Here is a 20,509-nt window from a genome sequence, read left to right as displayed (position 1 = left end):
TCTAGTTTCTACGTGGGATGCAAGTGGGCCTTGTGCTTTGGACTCTTAAGTCCATGAGGGTGGTGACTACAGCTGCTTGCCAGTCTCCAGGATCTAACCCACAACAGGCACCTCGTCCATATCTGGGGAGTGATGGGGCCAGAATGAGGGGTAGATGGGGGAATGGTAGCAGCTGTCACCATGAATGTCTGCCTTCGGGCTAGGACCATGCTAAGCACTTCATGCACCATCACCACAGTCACACTTGTGACAACCACTCTGTGAGGAGGGGACACTGTCCTCACTACAAATGAGGAAAGGAATGCTCAGGCCAGAGAGTCCTCAGGTGGCTGCCCTGAGATAAGGACTCAAGAACTCGGGGCCAGCTTTGTGGGGTAGAGTCAGCCCTGCAACTAGGGAGGGAAGCTGGTCAGTTCCTCCTGGGTGGAATGTTTCCTCTTTGACTCCACCCCTGGGAGGCGGAGCTCTTTGGCTCTTTGACACTGCCCCCTGGGTTTTGGAGGTGGAGGTGCTAGAAATGGACTAATATGAACCAAGCCACCAGTGTTAGTCCCTAACCCATGGTCCCTTGATGGTGCTACTCATGTATCCCATTCATTCCCTCCTCCACCATCACAGACTGGACACCAACTCAGGTTCTTAGCGGGGGTTTCAGCAGGGGCTACTGCTGTTGAAGGGCTGGATGGTGGGATAAGCAGTGAGCCACACAGCGGCATCTCCCTGTCCTTCTGGCCCTCACCTGAAGGCTGAGGGGAGCACCTGACTAGCAGGAGTGAGTTCTTTATAGTTCATCTTAGAAAATAGTTGGTGTTATATAAGAATGAGGACAGCAGGGCCAGGGGGCATAGGAGTAATGCCTGGGGGGATGGGGTGGGCATGGATGAGGGGTGGGCTGGCCAGGAGGAAGGATGTTCTATCTAGTGGGGGCAGGCAGGGAGGTGAAGGGAAGAGGTGGGAAGATAGGGAGCTGGGCTGGAGGGAGAAGGGGCTGACCAGTCCCCAGGGCTTGTGGACATTGCAACCCCAGGCTTCTGGGCAGCAACTTAAGGGGTGGCAGCAACAGGTATTTGTGGCTTCCAAAGGGCTTTGGGGAGAGGGAAGAGCTAGGACAATTACCAGCAGCTACGGAGAACAGAGTCCCCCAGAAATATGAGCAACTGTAAAACTAACACATGTCAGGCACTGCCTACAGAGAGGCCCTTGCTGTGTGTTTTGCAGATCTGAACAGATTCAGTCGTTATGAAGATCCTGGGGGGTGGGCCGCACAGAAGAAGGGAGAGTGGAAGGAGAAAGAAATGAAGCGGCTCTGCTAGCTGGTCACACAGCGAGTGGGAGGCGAAGCCGGGGTTTGTACCTAGAAGTTTGGCCCTAGAGTTCGCAGGGGTGAACTGCCCGGGGAAGGAGAACACATTTAAGTGTCCAGAAAGCTGGATTCCAGCTCTGATTGTGGTCAGCATGGAAGCAGTCAGTGATGTCTTTTTTGCCACCTCTTGGTGATCACTTCCTCTTCTCATGGTAGAAGGCCTTCCTCACAGGCTGGCCCTGGCCTCCTCTCCAGGCCTTGCCTTGCATTGTGCCCTTCTCTACTCGCAGCCCTACTGCCTTTGCTCAGCCCTGCGTATTCACCGGGCTCCAGTCAACCACCGGGCCTTGGTACATGCTCTGTCTGCTGAAAGAACCGCATTTCCCACTGTCTTCAGCAAGCTAAACCCCAGAAGACATTTTCTCAAACAAGCTTGTGTTGGGTGTTTGTATCGCTGAGGTCTCCTCTTCTTTGGCAGCTTATCACTCTGTGACCCCAGGAAGATAGGGCCGGCCAGGTCTGCCCGTTCTCAGTATCTACATGGTGCCCCGCATATCAGAGGAGCCTAACAAATATTCACTAAGTAAACAGAAGGACCCACGCTTTGGCCAAAGATAGGAGAGACCCAGAGGGGGTTGCTGGGGAGATCACGGCAGATGAGCCCCAAGGAGTGGGCTGTGGAGCACTTACATGGTGGACAGGGAGACCAGTGTGGTGAAGGCTCCGGGGGTGATAGTCGTGATCCGGTTGTCATAGAGGGAGAGCAGTCTCACGGAGCTCAGGCCGGCGAAGGTGTCATTGCTCACACAGCTGATCTCGTTGCTCCTCAGCATCCTGCGGGGAGCGGGGTGGGCGTGAGGGAGCGGAGGCATCCAGCTTCCTCCCCAGATGGTACTTGTATAACAGGTGGGACATTTGTGTCAGCCCCTGGCTTAGCCCCCAGGCCACTCAGCTCTGTCCTGTGATACGCAAGGAAGGCCTCGATCCCCACTGGAGCAGCGCCCGCGTGCATGTGTGTGTGTGTGCATTCTTGTCTGCGCATGCTCTCTGCTGCTGGTGGCAGCGCGGATCAGGTGTCTGTGGGCACACACATGGATCCTGATGCTGTTACGGTGGCATGTGTATTTCTGGGAGGACAAGAGGGGACGAGAAGTAGCTATGGGTGGGCACTTTGTGTACGTGAGGTGTTGTCCACATGCCCCTGCTGGGACGTGTTCACGTGTGCAGGATGTGTGTCTGTGTGTCTTTCTGTGAATGTGGGGAGATGTTTCTTTGCTTCCTCCTGGTAGGAACAGCAGGGAGTGGCTCTGCAGGGTGTGTGTGTGTGTGTGTGCTGGGCTGCCCAGCTTGTGACTGCCTCTCATCAGATGTGGGGGCCCGAAGGGGTCCTGAAGATCAGGACGGAACCTGCACACACCTCTCTGATCCCCCTGCCCTCCTGTCCCGGTGCTCACAGGGTCTTGAGGCCGCTGAGGCCGCGGAACATGCGCCCATGCACGGTCTCCAGCTGGTTCCCCGTCAGCATCAGCTCCTGCACGCCCGCCGCTCCGTCAAAGGCGCCCTCTCGCACCTCCTTGATCTTATTGTTGCTCAGGTTTCTAGAAGGAGTCACAGAGCATCAGGTGAACAGTGATCACAGTGCGGGACCTTTGGGGGCTTGAAGGGAGCCCTGGAAGGAGGGGGAGCTCCATCTCAGGTCCCTGGTGTTCAGTCCTGGGTCCCTGTGCCTGGGAAAGGAACTGCAAGTGCCCCGCAGGAGGGGCCACCTCGGAAGCAGGATGCATGGCATCCGAAGAGGCTTTTCAGTATCATTATCTCTTCCATGTCCTGGGAGACTGGTAGGTTTAATGCAGTGAATATTAAATTTAGTTTCTCTTTTTATCACATAGTCTCACTAGGTAGTGATTTGTTTAAATTTTATTTTGAAGTAGGACTTCATGTTGTGGTTTAGGTAGCCTTGACTACATGGCAACCCTCCTGCCTCAGCTTCCTGTGTGCTGGGATGACACCTGGCTTATTTATTTACTTATTTTGTAGTATGAGGCACCTTCTCACTAGGCTACACCCTTATTAAAGAGTTTTATCTACAAAGTCTCACTAAGTTGCTAGATTGTTTAAACTCAGTTAGAATTTAAGACCCTCTTGCCTCAGCCTTCCATAGTACTAGAAAAGCATGGACCACCATGTCTAGCTCAGAAAAGGACTCTTGAGAAGAAGGTGGGAGAAAAAACACGAAGCATGTCCCCTGCTTGTGGGAGTTAGTCATTTGTGCAGTTCCTGACATAAGCAGACACATTCTGGTTAGCACTTTTTATGTAGTAGATATCTAACTTTCATAATCCCAGCAAGGTGTCAAAATGACACCCCTCAGACTGGGACTATTACAGAGGAAAGCGATAGAGCTTCAGAGAGATTAAGCAAGTTACTCATAATTACTGGGCTGGGAGGCCTGGACTGAAGCCAGGTTTTGCTGACATGGAAAAACCTCTCCACTGGACTGTCCCTTTTATGAAAGAATATTTCTTTGGTGCCATGGGACTCCCTGCCTCACGGTAGTTGCTCTGAGAATTCAGGATTGGGGGCATGAGTGCTGCTGCTGCAGGGGCTGGTTTGTGCACTGCGCTCGAAGTGCAGACCCTTCCCTGTGGGGGCCAGAGGCCAGGGCGGCTGCTGGCTAGGTCAGGGATTGGGGTGGTGATAGGAGGGGGCTGCGAGTGCTTCCACTTCTCAGTTTCTCTGAGGAGGCAAAGGAGGGCATGTTCAGAGACTACAGGGATGTCCTGCTAGGGGGATGCAGCAGAACTTGGGGATGTTAGTGTACTCTCACTGGATCTGTCTCCTGCAAACCAGAAAATCTGTACCCAAAGGCTCTGTGGGCCTGCAGCCAGCTCTGGGGGTCAGGTTTCCTCCTCTTCCCCAGGACAGAGTAACATGGCCTGCATGTGTGGGCACAGGCACGTGGGTGTGGAGAAGACAGACAATACTGTTCTCCCTGGAGTCATCTGTTCCTTGCTGTGATCCTGCTCTCCTCTTCCCCTTTCTGTTCTGCTAGGAAAATGGGACCAACAGCCCCAGACGCCCTGGCCCAGGACATGTCCTGAACAGTTTCTGCTCCCCTCTGGAGACATCCTAAAATTCAGCTGGTTTCTGATCGAACCCAGCAGCCCTGGTCTGGGCCGGAGGGATGAGGCTCATGTGCTAGGGAGACCACAAATTACCACCAAAGTGGACGGGAGGAGAATGAAAGGTTCTGCTGCTGGCCATAACTCACTGGGATGCTGAAAGAGGGAGCTGGGCTGCTCAGGCAGTGGAGCTGAGCTGAAGCAGCTTGGAGGGGGAGGGCTCCCATTTCCTGATGTCTGTTTCTTTAAACCAGCAAAATTAACATCACATTATTGTAAGGCTTGTGAATTGCATTTCCTCAGGCTGAGAGAATGAAAAACAGAAGGAGAGTCAAAAGGAGGAGATAGAATTTTCCAGAAAGGCAGGTCCTCTTGCTGTCTCGCTGTCCATCAGAGAACTATTGCTCACTGTAGGCTGTAGTAGGGCTGGAGGCCAGAAGGTGCTGTTTGGGGCAAACATTCTAGAAAAAATGAGCACATGGGGATTTGATAGAGTCCTGACGTATTTCTAGAGTGGGGGTGTCTTCCAAGAGGCTCCAGATACCAGAGCACCCCAATGTACAAAAGCAAGGTCCTCGGGGGCCTCCTTCATCTTGTTCTCTATCTGATCTACCTGAAAGAAAATTGTCTTCTCTTGGGATCTTACACCTGAGAGCCCCTGGCCTTAGCAATTCTCACCTAGACCTGGGCCTCTGTCAGCTACTGGTCCTGTCAACCCTGCTCTTCCTGTCTCCAGCAGTCAGGTTCAGTCAGGTTCACCTGGCTGCCAGCAAGGTGAGCACTGGCATCTTCTTGGGTTATGTCATCTCAGTGTCTCATCTTCAGGGTGCCCATCTACTTTGCCAACACGGAATGAGCTGGAATCCTGCCAGGAGCCCAGTGTTAAAGAGAAATGTCATGGGGAAAGCTGAGTGGAACATTCTGAAATTCAGGCCACTGAGTCATGAGTGAGCGATGCTCCGGCACAGTCAGGATGAGGGGGCGGGGTCCTGTCCATCGCCTTCCAGTCCTGACCTCTTTGAGGTAGAAATTCTACTTCAAATGAGGGCTGCAAGTTCACCCGTCTATGTCTGGCAGGTGACTCAGTGGAGATAGAAGTAGGCCTTGTGGGGGACAAAGGGGACCCCAAGGCACATGTCTGATCTAAGGGGGCAGCTACTGCTTGGTGCAGTTCAACTTGGGCCCATTGGGAAAGGGGGAACCTCTTCTGCCAGAGCACCTGACATTCCCAAAGAGGCCAGCACTGTAAGCACTGTAGTTTCTATGAGAACTCCAGGTTTTAAAAAGTGGGCAATTGATTCTTATTAAAAATACAATTGGCAAGGGCTGGCTAAATAGCTCAGTGGATTAAAGTGCCTGCAAGCAGGCTCAGCGGCTGGGGTTCGATCCCCCCTGCCGAGTGTGCCCTGCCCCGGGGGCACCCTGAGATGGCAATTGAGACTGGGCGTGGTGGCATGCGCCTGTAATCCCAGCTCTTGGGAGGCTGTAAACACGCAGATCACTATGAGTCCAATCTAGTAGTGAGACCCTGAACACCCTGTAGACCCTTCCCCCCCCCAAAAAAAAAAAAGAAAGAAAGAAAGAAAGAAAGAAAGAAATACAACTGACAAATAAAAAACAGACACCTGATTTTGGTTGAAGGATCACTAGTTTCAGCTTCTGGTTGAGAGTCAGTGTCAGATGTGACCTGGGAGTTTACTTGAGAGAGGTTTTGACTCTGAATGCTATGTCAGGTGGTCTTCTCTTTCCTTTTCTTCCCTCTGCTTTCCTTCTGTCCCCTCCCCTCCCCTCCCCTCCCCTTCCCTCCCTTCCCTGTTTCTTTGTTTCTTCGTTGTCTGGGACCCAACCTAGGGCTAAGACTGAGCTCCACCCTAGCCGTGACACCATTTGAAAAGCTACCCTGAGTGGCCACAGTAGCCCTGACCCTATGCAACAGTCCAGTGCATCCCTCAGCACAGGTGATACCTGGATCCCTCCCATCACCGCTGGGCTGTATGGTGGGTGTGAGGAGGGGACAGAGGATGCAGGCTGCGTAGGGGTGGCACGGAACACGGGCTCTGCACAATGCTTGATAATATACACAGTGACATCTCATTTTGATCTGTGCCTACACGTCCTGCTTCCCAACACATCCATAGCATGCGTTAGGAAGAGGCTGCGAAGCACTGAAGCAGAGGGTGAGGGGACACCAGAGTCCTAGCGTTCTGCTCTAGTCTGAACAGAGACCCTCACCAAGGAGGCAGCTGCCATGTTCCCGATCTGACTTACATTTTCCGCAGGTTGGGCAACTTCTTGAAGATGCTGGTGGCCTCCAGGACAGATATGTCATTGTCGTTCAGTCGCCTGCACAGGAGGTAAGAGGAGGAGGTGGATTAGCTGTGCCTGAGGCACCTCTTTTGCTGTCCCCGGCCTGGCCTCCCCGCATGGCTTCAGGCGTGTTGTCAACTGAAACTCAGATTCCATAAAGACCAACAGAGCTACAAAAATCTTCAGCCGCACCCACATGGGGCCCTCAGAAAGGAGAAGGGGCAGAAAAGAGACCTTCAACTTGCCTCCTTCTCCTCCCTCAGGAAATCCCCTTTGATGGGATAGGTGGGTTAAGGGACTTCCCACCATACTCTGTATAACCAAGTATCTGCTTTCATTTTATGTGGGTACCAATGGCAACATAAAGCCCAGAGGAAATGTGTTCCAGAGTTTCCCAGGCTCCAAGGCCACTTGGCTGCTTCCTGACCACTTCCTTCTGCCAGAGGCATCTCAGGACCCCACACTCAATGTCTCTATGTACTCAAGGGGAGCCGGCTGCCACACCCTACAATGCAAAGTCAAAGAGAATGCTAAGAATAATAATGCTTCTGCCGTTTACTTAAGGGCTTAACCCAGTCCAGGGTTAAAGATGAAGTCTGTGCTGTGTCCCTTTCTTAATCTTTCAACCTAGAAGTGAGGCACTATTTACCCCATTTTGAAGCTAACAAACTGAGCCTCAGATCCCAGAAACAAGGTGGCAATATTCAGGAAGACTGGAGGAGAGAGGCATCTGACCCAGCTCCCACAGCCTCCTCCTGGGCCCTTAATACTTGTTATCTATATGCCTTTAGTTTTTCCACTTTTATTTTTTTGTACTGGGAATTGAACCCAGGACCTTGTGCTTGCCAGGCAGGTACTGTGCCGCTGAGCTACATCCTCGGCCCAGCTTTTCCACTTTTGAATGAGACAACATGCCCTTTATTAGCATGGTTAGTTGGAGGCTCAGATATATTTAATCACTTTACAGTAATTGTTTTCTTGCTCTGTTGCAAGTTTTCATTGACTCCTTATGTTTCTGGTGAATTAGAAAGAACTACACTGGTACCTCGGTCTAAAAACTTAATTTGTTTTAAGATTTGGAGGAAAATATATGCATTTCTATTTATGTGTGGAAGATGGTGGTGAGCATGTTTGTCATGTTACTTGGAGTTTGCAAATGAAGCAGAATATTACCAAATGCTATTTGTGAATTGAATTGTTTGCAGACAGAAGCATTTGTGAATCAAGGTATGATTATGTTCCAGAGGGCCATAGGGGTTGTCTACTTTATTCATTATTGAAACCATGGACCTAACACGGTCCTTAGCATTTATGAAAAAATGTTTTCATTTTATGTATTTGGTACAGGGTCTTGCCATGCAGCTCAGAATCATAGTGATCCCCTCCTGTTTTCAGCCTCCCCAGTGCTGGGATTACAAGTGTAAGCCACCACACCTGGACTCAGTCATGGCTTAGCATGCCTTGGGGGCAGGGTCAGCATGGCAAGTGGAACTAGGATTGAACCCTGGTCCCTGCACTTGCCAAAGCAGGCATTTAGTCTGCTGAGTTATCTTGCTGGTCCTATGAAATATTTTAGAATGGATGCACTGTCTTTCTGTGCAGACAAACTGTCCACAGATGCCTGGGTATCTGGCCTTAGCCTAGTACAGTGATGACGAACCTTTTAGCACCTTCAGTGCTGACAAACAGCCAGCAGTGGCACCTGTGCACAGGTTTGCCACCACTGGCCTAGTACACAGAGAAAGGCCAAAGGGGTGCTCGTATGACTGAGCCAGAAGGGTTTAGGGTTCAGGGGGACCTACCCAGGCTGGCTCAGGCCCCTGGGTCTGAGCAGAGAGGGAGAGGAAGTCCATGCAAAGGGAGGACTTACAGGTCGGTGACATATTCTGGAAGGTGGCTTGGGATGCGGGCTAGCTTCTGGTTCGAGCAATCCACAATGGTGCCCTCACAGCGGCACTTCTCAGGGCACACGAGGTCCATGAAGCACTCGCTGCTGAACCTGCTGCGGTAGTCCTCAGAGCCTGGGCAGGGCCAAAGAGGGTGTCAGAGTCACTTGGGTTCCCTGGCTCAAGGCCTGAGGGTGTGGGTAGTGGGAGTGAGGATGCAAGGAGGCCAGACGAGTTGGGGTTGTGTGTATAGTGGAGGCCAGCGACAGGCACAGTGGTGTCACCTTCATTATCTGGCCTCCTTGCTGGTGCTCTCCCTGCCCCTCTCCAGCCTCCTCTCTTTCCTTGTGGTCTTTGTCATCAGCTTCTGTCCTCAGGAAAGCCTGGCTTAAGGTCTGGGGCTCTTCAGGTGACTTTGTGGGTCACCTTATTGAGAAGCTGCTAAACACTGTGGCTGTCCTGCCCAAAGAAATGACCCAAGATATCTACCTATAGAATCCAGCTGACCCTTTTAGGGAGGCTAGGTGCTCCATGAATCCTCTTGTCCAAGGGCTCTCTAAATGTTCATGATAAACCAAATGGAAGAGATTTTGATAAATATTTCATGGGAGTTTATTCCAGGGATAGGAATAAGATATGGGAAAGGGCCACAAACTCAGCTGTCTTCCAGGCCTTGCAGGCATTAGAGTGAAGGAAGCCAAGCATATAGCTATAAATGGCCATTGGTGTCAGCCTTTGATACTGGACGGATGACAGGGAAGTTATCTGGAGAATTAGAGCTCGCAATCTTAATGCTTGGGAATTGCCCTCAGAGGTGCCTGATATTCCTTTTTTTCCCTTGGTTTTCCCTAAGAGAGTCCAAATATTTAAAGAATACTGGTAATGAATTCAAATTGGAAACACTGTCAAGATAAGCAGAATGCATTTGAGGGTCAGATTTGACCTCTGTCTGAGAGAGTAAGTTTTGTTTAACTATGGCGGAAGGCCATTTCCCATGAGTTAAAAGTTGGAGCTCAGATTTATCTTTTCCAAATTGCATTTCGCTCAAGGTCACACAGTAATGGTAAGGAGACCAGCGATCTGATGTCTCCGAGATGCCCAGGGGAGCAGCGAAGCAGACCTCTGTGAGCCCATGAATTATGCTAGTGGTAATGGGGGTGCTCTGGTCCTCCTATCAGACATGAGCTCATGGATGGGGCTGCAATGTCTTCCCTCTCTCACCCTTCACGTCTCCTAGGCATACTGCCAGGCTCCCAACAAGTGCTGGATCCACATCTGTCCAGCACAAAAGCCAGGTGCCACTGGCAGCTGGGTGTCCTGTGTATACCGATGGGATGTTTCACAGTGTGGACAGCCCTGGTTTACTGAGCAAGTGGGGACATTGCCTTGCTGATCTTACGTGTATCAGCAGCAATGTGCAGCCCGCGGAACACGCAGGGTTTAGCAGGGGAGGGCATGGTCGGGCCAGGCTTTGCTAATGACTAGCTCAAGTCTCTCCACAGGCAACATGGAATCAAGTAACAACTCTTCTATCACATAGGTTGATGTGAAGATCAAGGACTAAGGCACTGGGGTCTCCTGGAAGGAGGCAAGTGAGCATGGGTGCTTGTGATTTGGCTGCTGCTCTTTCTTAGAACCTGGCCAAACCTGGCGTATCAGAGATACTAACATGTCAGTGGAGCCAATGGTAACAGCCGATATTTACTGAGCATCTACCATGAACCAGGCACTATCCTTTGAACGGCAAGTGATTCCACGTAGTCCCTGCCATACCCTGAGGTTCCAACTCCATTCTGTAGATGAGAAAAGCGAGGCCTACTGGCTGCTCAGTAGGCAGCAGGGGGACAAACCCAGGAGGGCTGCTGCCAGGGCCCACATGACTAATGCTGTGCTTTACTGCAAAGGTGCTTTTTGGCTTTTTTTTTTTTTTTTTAATTATCCCAGTGCCTCTAGGAACATAAAGTCAAACATGGTGGTGGTGGATGGAACAAGATTTCTCCTTCACTGAGCTATTGCAAGGGAGAAAGTGGATATCTCCCTCTGTTTTGCTGTGTCTGTGCTCATTTTGCCTCCCTGTACTAACTGCTGATGGGCAATGCACCCACTAGCGCCTACCTGAAACAGCAGCAGCCCGGCTGCATCTTCCTCTCGCTCTCAGTTCCCTCCCCCGCACCCCCTTCTTTCATCTCCCCTGCAGCCCCAGGCTTGCATGGACACAGGCCTTGCCCATCATCCTCACATCTATTTGGGCAGCTTCCTGGCCCAGGGTATGAAGCAGATCCCTTGCCCTTGTCTTGCCAGCATCGATCCCACTGAGCAACTCTGACCTGGACCATTTTCCTGAGTCACCTCGGCATGCTGGGTCCTGGGAGAGTCTCATTTTTCAAACTCTGCCAGACGACTCACTCTTCTTGTTCCCTAGCAGGGCACCCATGTGGTGGCGGTGTGAAGGGGGCATTTGGCACATGTGGGTATATTATTCTTTCAGAATGCGTCTATAATGGGATCCTTGCAAAGCAAAAGAAGGCTACTGCTCATCAAAGACAGAAAGACAGAAGGGAACACAGTTTGCTCTTCAACACAATGAGCCTGAAGACACGTGCTGGCTGGGGACAGCCGCCTATTAAATGCATTTTCGTTTTAATCAAGGTGAGAGCAGTCTGTAGTTAGCGGGAATTGCTCTCAGTAGTATAGTTAGATTATAACGGGTGGACCTCTGCAATAGAGCCGCTGACCCATTTTAATGAAATGATTTTGCAATTAGATTCGATGGACTAATGTGTTCTTCGCACCATTTTTCCCCCTGCTGTTTTTGTTATTGCCCTGGTTTGCAATAACGAGGGGGTCGCGCAGTGATATTTTATACAAGTGGGAGCCAGAAATGTTAATAACAGCATATGTATATAACCAAAGAAGTTTGTTCCCCAATCTGAGCCAGCCTGAAATGCCACCTCCATCACTTCATATTTCATTACCGAAACTACCCAGGGTTTCTCGGAGCCATTTGTTATGCCTAATGCTCATAACTACCCAAAAGTATTTTTAACTTTTCCAGAGCTTTAAAAGTCAATTTCAATCTCAATGCATATTTGTCACTGCCAGAAATACTTAGCAGGAGAGAACCAACTGAAATAGGCTGCTGTGTCTCTTCTTTGGGGTGAGTTCAGACAGGAGAGATCTCTGAGGATTTGAAGAAGGGCCATAAAACTGAAGCCCAGCTGAAATGGGCCTTGGAAGAGCTGATGTCATCTGGCATTGTGCCTGCTCCTGCCCTGGAGCCCTTCTCCCTTTTCGCGGGCAGCTGAGAACAACGACACTTGGTACAGGATCACAGACAAGCTTTAATAGATGGGGTAGGGGGAAGGGTAGAAATCCACAGCAGCTCAGTTTTATTATAAATTCCTCCCTATAGTTCCTTCCCATGAGGGATACATGTGACAAGTGGAAGGGCTGAGACTGAGGCAGGAAGCGGGCCACACCTCTCATTCTCTGGATGGACTTGGCAGAGCTGGGATCAGAGGCTAGCACCAGGGTATCGGCATTTTAAGCATTCTGCATTTTCTGCCCTCCATTGGGCAGTGAGCTCAATGGCAATGAGTTCTAAGTCACATATTTATCCTTTTTTGGTCTGTAGGGAGGTACCAACTCATATGTCTAGGGCTTTTTCCCTCTACCCTCAATATTTCCAAGGATGGGTGGGAGGAGAAAAAGAAGGAAGAGAGCAGAAAGAGGAATCAGGTGGATTATGAAGGCCTATCCAGTTCATCAGCTTGAAAAGAAAGTGCTGTGGACCAGCGAAGGTCATAAGTGGGAAATGGAATCAAGAGAACTTGGCCAGGCACACGGACATCCACTCCCCAGCCACACTGGGGACCACACAGCAGTGGCTAGAAGACACTATTTTAGCAGGAGTTTGGCCATCAGCTGGGCCAGGAGCTGTTTTAGTCATCTGTCCTCACTGGAGTCTATTATGAGAGCAGCCATCTGCCTGTCAGCGGGGGCAATGCCCACAGCACTGGGTACTCACAGCCTGCTGTGGCAGGGCAGGGGGGCAGCTGGAAGGGCACCACTGGATCATGGATCCATTCCCAAAGGCAGACCTGGCTCCTGGCATGGCAGGGCAATGCCAAGGAATGTAGCATGTCCTCTTCTGTGAGAAGGGAAAGGGAATTTCTCCAGGCTTGAGCATTTGCCCTGAACCCAATGAGATCTTGGTATATTCGCACTGGGTAGGGGGAACCAACTGAACAGGACTTCTATTTCTTACTCAAGTTATTTGTAAAAGCAAATATATGTTTGGAAGGGGCTACTAAAATTATTTTTAACTTCTCATCAATCCAAGTCAAAGTTTATACAAATTTCTAATTCAAGAAAATGGGCATGACCATAGCTGGGAAGGCTGAGTGTATAGAGGTAAGCCACAGCCAGTCTGGAGTGAGGTGACCCTGGACAAGCTAGTTAACTTCTCTGAGCCCTGATACAAAATGGAATTTAGAGTGTGGTAAAAATTAAATAAGGCAATGACATAAAATGTCTCAGGGCTAGCCTATAGTTAGCACTCCATGTATAATAAAAATTTCAAAGGTAAACAAGATAATGTACTACCCATCCATGGCTAGGCCCCTTGCTCTGAGAAGTAACCTTAGACAGGAGATAATGACAGTCACACTTCTTGAGGAGAACCCAAAATCCAGCTCCTAGTTTTAAATCTGAGCTCACCTTAGCTCACTCACGGGCTAAGACATAAACTCAAAATTTTTTAAAAAATGTTTTTGGTACAGGGTCTTACTACTACACAGCTCGGACTCATAGTGATCCTCCTGTTTTCAGCCTCCCCAGCGCTGCGATCACAGGAGTGAGCCACTATGCCCGAAATCTGTGGCTGGCTCAGTGCGCCTGGAGATGGGACTGGCACTGCATGTGGTGCTGGGGATCACACCCTGGTCCCTGTGCTTGCCTAAGAAGGCGCTTAGTCTGCTGAGCTATCTCGCCAGCCCTAAGACATAGACTCTAGAGCAGGAATCCAACTCTGGGCCCAGGATGTGTCAAGAAACAAGTGAGAGAGGCAGCACTAAGATCTCTCTTCTTAAGGTCAGAGAAGGCAGAGTCTGCACAGCCCCCACCTTGCACTGAATGAGCATCCAGTGAAGAGCCCAGCACTTCTGGATTAATTGTGCTGAAGGCCAAGGAACTAGTCTCAACCTCAGGTCTGATGGCGGCAAGGGCCAAAGTACTCATGAGGAGCGGGAGTCAGGTTCAGAAGGGGACTTAGGTTAAAGTCAAATTCTCAGACTCATGCTGGTCTTCCCACTGTCATGCTCACATGCACTTCCAATGAAGTGGACACCAGTAAGGTGGAGGTACCGCTCACAGTAGCATGGATTCCTCTTTGGGTTAGTTACCACTTGGGGAAATGCCCCAGGGCTGGGATTCTCCCTTGAGACAATAGGGACTGTGCCTCGGGGATACTTGTTCTCTTCAAATGGAAGGTTTGAACCCAGCTGTTCCTCCTTAGCCCACATCCTGATTAGATCTGAGGGACAGAGGCATCTTTTGGGAGGGCGATGTAGACAGATAGCAGCTGGCCCCAGTGAGCTTCACCATCCCCATTTCACCCTGCGCCTGAAGCCCTTGAGACTCCCACCCTCCTGCCCTTTGTAAGTTGAGATGGGAGAGGTGGGTCTGGCAGGTGGTGGGCTGCGGTGCTCCAGAGCAGAGGAGAAGTGTCCAGCGGTGGCGGCGGCTGTGGCGGGCCATGCTGCAGGAGAGCGCGGTGCTTTCCGCGGTGCTTGACAGAACCATGTTCCGTTTCCATCGTTCCACCACATGGTTAGATCAAGCACAAAGGAAAGCCCCGCGGCGACTGGTCAGAGTCAAGGTCAGGAAGCAGCGTCAGAGAGAGGACAGGAGCACTCAGAGGAAGCAGCGTGGAGAAGCGGAAGCCGTGGCAGGCCCCCACTGAGTGTGATTAGTACCCGGAGTGGCGTTCCACTGGAATGCTTCCAAAGACAGCCCCACCGCCCTGTTCCCCACCCCTGGGAGACAGCAGAGGAAGGAGAAAAACAGGTGGGAAACCATCAGACTCCCATACTCGGGAGCAGCAGGGCAGAATGCCTTGTTCCCAAGGGAAGCCAAGATCACTGTCTGGGTCACGTCCTAGGCCTGACCTGAGTGCTGAGCTCCATTCGACCACACCACTTGATCTAATAAGACACCAAGCTTAGCAGTGTAACGTCTGCATGCTTTGTAGGGCATTTCTAGCTGCAAGGTGGTTCTGTCACTGCTCATTCCTCTACCTTCTTAAGAAAAAAGAGACTACAATTCCTGGTGGGATGTGAAGGCATAATGCTCTTCTGTAGGAGAGAATCCCCCACCTTTGACATTCTACAGCCCAGAGTCTCCTCAGTGTCCTTCAGGGGCTCTAGAAGCCCCTGGCTGGTGGATACTCATTCCAAGCCACTTGAGGTTTAGTAGAGAAGGTGGCATGTGACATAAAAACAAAAACAAAAACAACAAAAAAACAACAATAACAAAAAACACAACCCTTCCTGGTTGCAGAGAAAGGCAGGGAAGCCAATGAAAGTTTTGGCTTGGGGCTGAGAATTCTATCATCATGACTTGAGAACACTGTCACTGAGGTGGCGGCTAGTGTACGGACAGCGGCTCCTGATGAAGGATCTCTTTCAGATGAAGGGAGAAAAAGGGGTACAGCGACTGATTCAGGGAAGATGCATGTTCCTGGGGTCCTTTCTGAGAATCATGGGGATGGGCAGGGTGACCAGCCACCTCTGGACCCCGCTGAGGATATTCAGTCTTTATGTCCCTATCTGCGACAGATCAAGGGACATTTTCATGCATCTGCTAACTTGGGACTTCCTTCCACTTAGCAGAGATGTATAAAACTGAAGTCAGCAGAGCCAGGGTCAGGGGACTTAGGTTTCTCTGCAGGACCTTTGGCAGGAAGGACAGGGTCACTGTTCCTCTACCAAGTGTTTTGGGAACTAGGTTCTTTAATAAGGTGTTTTCAGGACCTTGATAGTACGCAGGTGGTCTGCAGTGATGTGCCCATCCATGGTCACGACTGCTCCCCCCACCTTCGTAAGCCTACCCATCTTACAGATTAGTGCCAGAAACTGTAATCTGGAGTCTATTTTACCACCCAGACATGCAGAGGTCTGGGAGCACTCTGGTTCTGAGATTCATCGTGGAGTCTGATCAGGAGCTCAGTGGCCTGAGCAGGGTAAATCCAACCAGCCCCCTACCCCTAAAAGCCTGATAATCTTCATTTCCTGGTCTCTGGCTTCCTTCTCCAAAAGCACAGAGAGGACTGGAAAGACACTCTCAGGAATCTTCACAGTATGTCAGAAGTCCTAGGTTTCAGACCTAGCTCTGGAAATAACAACCTACCTCTTACATGGGACTTTTCTGTTGTGTGAGCCTCAGTGCCTCTAATCCCTAGGACGGACTGGGTGGTTCTGAGGTCGCTAATATACCTTGCTGCTGGCTATCTTTGGAGCACAGCTCCTGCTTTGGAGCTTTCCTTTTTTGCTGTGCTGGGGAGCACACCCAGGACTCTGTGTGTGGTAGGCAAGCGCACCACGAAGCCGTACCCCCAGCCCTGCGTTTTCATCATGAGTGTTTCTTCTCCATGAAGCAGGGGTGTGTGACGGCAGACAGACAATGTCTTTCAGCTGCTGAGTGCTCCCTAGGGAGGGGCCTGAGCTCCCAGGGAGCCAGACAGGGACTGTGCAGCAGGACTTAATCCTATGGTCAGATTACCCAGACAGCAACATGCACCCTTAAACTGATCTCACTGCCTTGAGTGCGGATACAGCTGGGAAGCCAGATGCTCTGCCTAAAGAAGGGCTCTATGTATCACAGGAGCAGCCCTCAAATTGGCTTCTAATTGTATCAACTGTCTTTTCAAGGGGGTGCCTTTAGGGCAAATAAAATGCCAAGTTATTATCCATCAACTCTAGCATGCATTGCTTCCCTCCTTCTGTCTTTGGGAGACGGAAAGCCAGAGGGTTAAGTGTATAGTCTCTGTACCCCTCCAGGCCAAGGCAGGTCTGAGTCCTGGAGTTTCTTAAAGCCAATGCCTCTGGAACTCAGCGGTGGCTCTCTGGACCTCTTCCCTGCAGCTGCATATCATGAAAGCATCTAGAACGCCATATGTCAGGCTCATTACAGCTCTAAACGCCTCTGCCCGTGTAGGAATAAGCTTTCTGCTTAGCATTGTTTTCAAAAAATGGTAGTCTAGACAAGGTCAACCCAAGAACCTTTCCCTTCTCCTTATTTGTTTGTTTTTTTTGTAACCACTTCTGTCCCACATAGCAAAAAAAGCCAGGATCCTGCAGGTGTAGAGGTGGGTAGGTAGACGGCAGATAGGGAGGCGGTGGCAGAGCTACAGTTAAAATTATTCTTTATTCTTTCTACTTTCCAATTTAGTTATTTCTGTGCCTATCATTCCTACCTCGCTGCTGCCAAACCAAGTCCACAGTGACTCCTAGGCCACTGCCAAGACTGCGTTCCACAGAAATGCCAGTCCTCGGCCCCTAGGTTGATGCATCCTTGCCCTGACACTCGGGGCCTTGACACCAGTCTGAGAGGTGAGATACGGGCAGGACACCTGTGAGCCTCATGGTCACAGTTGGCAGATGGTGTCTTGTCTTCACCTGACTCTTACTGCCCCCTTTCTTGGGTTTTACAAACTGACCACGCTAACAAACTCAGCCCTGGGTGGATGGAATAAGGCTGTTAATGGTTACGAGAAGGGGGCCTGTGAAAGGACGAGTGTGGCCCTGTGATACAGCTTGTGCTCAGAGATTTTCTTCCCAGAGATACTGCTGGGCCCAGAAAGGAAGCTAAGAAAAAAGTCCAGGGATGGAGGTAGGCATGAGACTAGGGTGAGAACCAGCCAAGCAGGCCTTCCTACACGCTCCCTTCCCGATGCTGTGAGGTATGTGAGTGTTAGGGTGCTGAGGAGCAGGTAGATCCGGGGGCTGGCCCAGCCCCCACCATTTGGCCACTGTGACTTGGGGTGCACCTTTGCTTGGAGCCCTCAGCTCCCTTTCCTGCTGACCTTGAAGGGTTACTGGAAGTGGAAGCCAAACTAGAAACATTCAGCACACTGCTCTGCCGAGGTGACAGATCACCATCTTATTCAACATCACTATTTGGGGAAGGCAAAGTGCCCCAATTCCCTGTGAGTAAGCCATCTTGAGGATATTTGCTTCTGCTAAAATAGTCTAAAATAAAATGAAACAAAATAGCTAAAGATCATCATCCTTGAGACACTGACTGGAGAATCTGACTTAAGGACACGGTGCAAGGAGCAGCAGTCTGCCTGCTGGTCCCGTCCAGGGGATCAGTGCCCACGCTGCACGCTCCTGGGGAAACCTCACTCACAGAATACGCTCTCGGGTAGGGCAAGCAGCTCCGCTCCTGCTGAGATCCAGATTGTGAGGGTTGGGTCTGGCCAATCTTAGCACCTTATGCTATTCATCTCTTACCACTGGGAGCACGGTGCAGCTCGGTGACTTTTCTAGTAGGAAGGAACACTTATGACGGCAATTTGTAACTGCCTGTTCTCGTAGCTAGCAGTCAGGAAGTCTCTCCTCGGGAGACCGGCTGAGAATTTCCTTGCCATTTAGCCCATGTCTTTCCCAGATGCAGTGAGGAAGGTTTCTAGAGACAGCCTGGTCACAGGAGAACAAGCCTTGCTTCTTCCCAGACTCCCAGCTACCTGCTATTGTCAGAGTGCAGCCCATCTGGCTGGAGGAGCCGGTGATGCTGTCTGTGAAACCTCGTATGCACTGTGGTCCCAGGGCTGTTTTTTGGGGGACTCAGATTACTCTAGTGCCTGTAGCTTGGCCCTGCTACATTTATTTCTCTAGCTGCCATTTAGGGGACATGCTTTGGAAATGAAAAAATAAATCCTTGCCTCTTTTCAAGGGCATTTGTACAAAGACTCTGCCTGGTCTCCTAATTTCTGCCTATAACCCAGGTTAATCTGCTACCTGGGTTCTGTCTCCCCATCCCCCATGCTTTGAGAGAGAGGAGAGAGAGAGAGAGAGAGAGAGAGAGAGAGAGAGAGAGAGAGAGAGAGGTGTATGTGTGTATATGTGTGTGTGCGTGTTATTTTAAATCTATAAGGTAATTGGTTTTCTGCAGGGCTAACTGAATTTCCCCAATTTAATTTGCAAAGATGCTCCCCAGGAGCCATTACGGCGCTCACTGTCCTCCAGATTGGATTACTGGCCTCTCGGGCTGCTGTTTTCTGAGTCAGACAGCGGGGCCCAGCCCCTGTAACCTGATTACCTGAGCAGCGGAACTTCTTGCTCTTGATCTGGCTGATGCGCTTGTTGGCCAGCCTGCGTGGGCTGCTGCAGCGGGCCCCGCTTGTCTCGATGGGGTTGTCCTGGAGGTAGTCAGCCAGCCACTTCAAGTGGCAGTCACACACAAACGGGTTTTGAGCTAAGTGGCTGCAAGAGGGACAGGCTGTTAATTAGGAGTGACCCCGGGTGCCTCCTTCCACCACCACCACGCTGCCTGGCGCCGGGCCCTGACAGCCCAGTGTAGGGCACCCTCCCTCGTGCCCCCCAAGAGGCCTGAGGGTGTACCTTTCAGACAGGACTCAAAGAGGGCCTACTGCTGGCTGGCTGCCAAGGACAGGCACAGATGCAGCCAGCATCTGGTGCGGGGAAGCAGGCTCCCCAGCTCTCCCTGCTTGGGGCAGGGCCCACCATGACCATCTCTACTCTCACCCACACCAGTTCTGATGGGCCAAACAAGTCATGCGCTTTAGGGTTTACACTTAGGGTAAAATGCTTTCTATTTCTCTAAGCTCAGTGACACCAGGCGCACAAAGCAGCTGGCTCAGCAACTGGCATATGGTGGCTGTTCTGTATATAGCAGTGGGTATTGTTGTTATTCTCCTCAGCCCAATAGCATCATGGGCCTTGGGTCTCTGGCTCAGGAAGAAAAGCTCTGCAAAGCACTGAACAGAGAGCTTAGCACGTGGGTTGCAACACCGGTACGGCAGCGGCTGCTCTTGCTCTGTTTTGCTTCCAGGCTCTGGCTACAGGGGCAAAAGCACCAGGTGATTCATAAGGTATCTAGAAAATTCCAGGCTCCTGATCTAGGCTTTGGGTCTAAGCTTAAGATGGGTTAAGAGGAGCTGCGCTTGGATGTCATCTATTTTTCACAATACTTAACACACATCTGCCATAGTGGGCGTGAGAAAATACTTCCCCAAGAAGAAGCTGAAGTATTCCCAGGGTGCCTGTCTGCGGCTTGGTTTTGCAGATGTGTCAAGGTCCGGGAATAGGTTATTGGCAGAAAGGCAGCCTACTCAGACCACAGGAGCGGTAGTGGTTGTGCTTGGACCGAAATCCCACTTCTCGCTAGCTGAGTGACCTTCAGTAAGTGCCTTTGTCTCTCTGTACATTTCCTCACATACAAGCTCACATAGAAACTGAGATAAAAATAGCACCTGATCACATGGGGTCACGTGAGAGTTAAAGTTTTAAAAGAGGGCAGGTAGGTGGTGTTGAGCCCCGCCCACATGCTCACAGGCATGTTGGGCCACTTCCTATCAGTGTGTTTTCCCTGCACGCTCTCCTTGGGCACATGCTCAGTGTGTCTGCATCTAGGTGTTCATGTGGCTGGGAACCTGAGGTGTCTGGCTTCCCCGGGTGGCGTACTCACAGCGTCTGGATGGACTGCAGAGGGGCAAAGAGCCCCTTGCTGATGGTCTGCAGCTTGTTGTCATACAGGGAGAGCAAGTTGAGGTTCTGCAGGTCCTGGAAGGTATTCACGCGCAAGCAGTTGATCTTGTTGGCATTGAGGAGGCTGCAAGCAGAGCAGAGCTGGGTGAGTCCACCATCCTG

The 20,509-nt window shown here is 50.9% G+C and overlaps 1 protein-coding gene across 1 annotated transcript in view; it reads right to left on the bottom strand.

Annotated features, from left to right (window-relative positions):
• The window catches only part of Slit3 (slit guidance ligand 3), a 621,317-nt gene that overhangs the window by 84,241 nt on the left and 516,567 nt on the right, over window positions 1–20,509 (bottom strand). Inside the window, exons 13-18 of the mRNA XM_004637040.1 lie at window positions 20,328–20,471; window positions 18,939–19,102; window positions 8,603–8,753; window positions 6,694–6,768; window positions 2,758–2,901; window positions 1,994–2,137 (exon numbers count right to left, since the gene is read on the bottom strand). Of these exons, the coding sequence (XP_004637097.1) occupies window positions 1,994–2,137; window positions 2,758–2,901; window positions 6,694–6,768; window positions 8,603–8,753; window positions 18,939–19,102; window positions 20,328–20,471 (822 nt within the window). The remainder of the gene's footprint in view (window positions 1–1,993; window positions 2,138–2,757; window positions 2,902–6,693; window positions 6,769–8,602; window positions 8,754–18,938; window positions 19,103–20,327; window positions 20,472–20,509) is intronic.

The sequence above is a fragment of the Octodon degus genome, unplaced genomic scaffold, assembly GCF_000260255.1.
Source record: "Octodon degus isolate 3935 unplaced genomic scaffold, OctDeg1.0 scaffold00085, whole genome shotgun sequence".
NCBI lineage: Eukaryota > Metazoa > Chordata > Mammalia > Rodentia > Octodontidae > Octodon > Octodon degus.
This window is presented reverse-complemented; position numbering and strand designations above follow the sequence as displayed.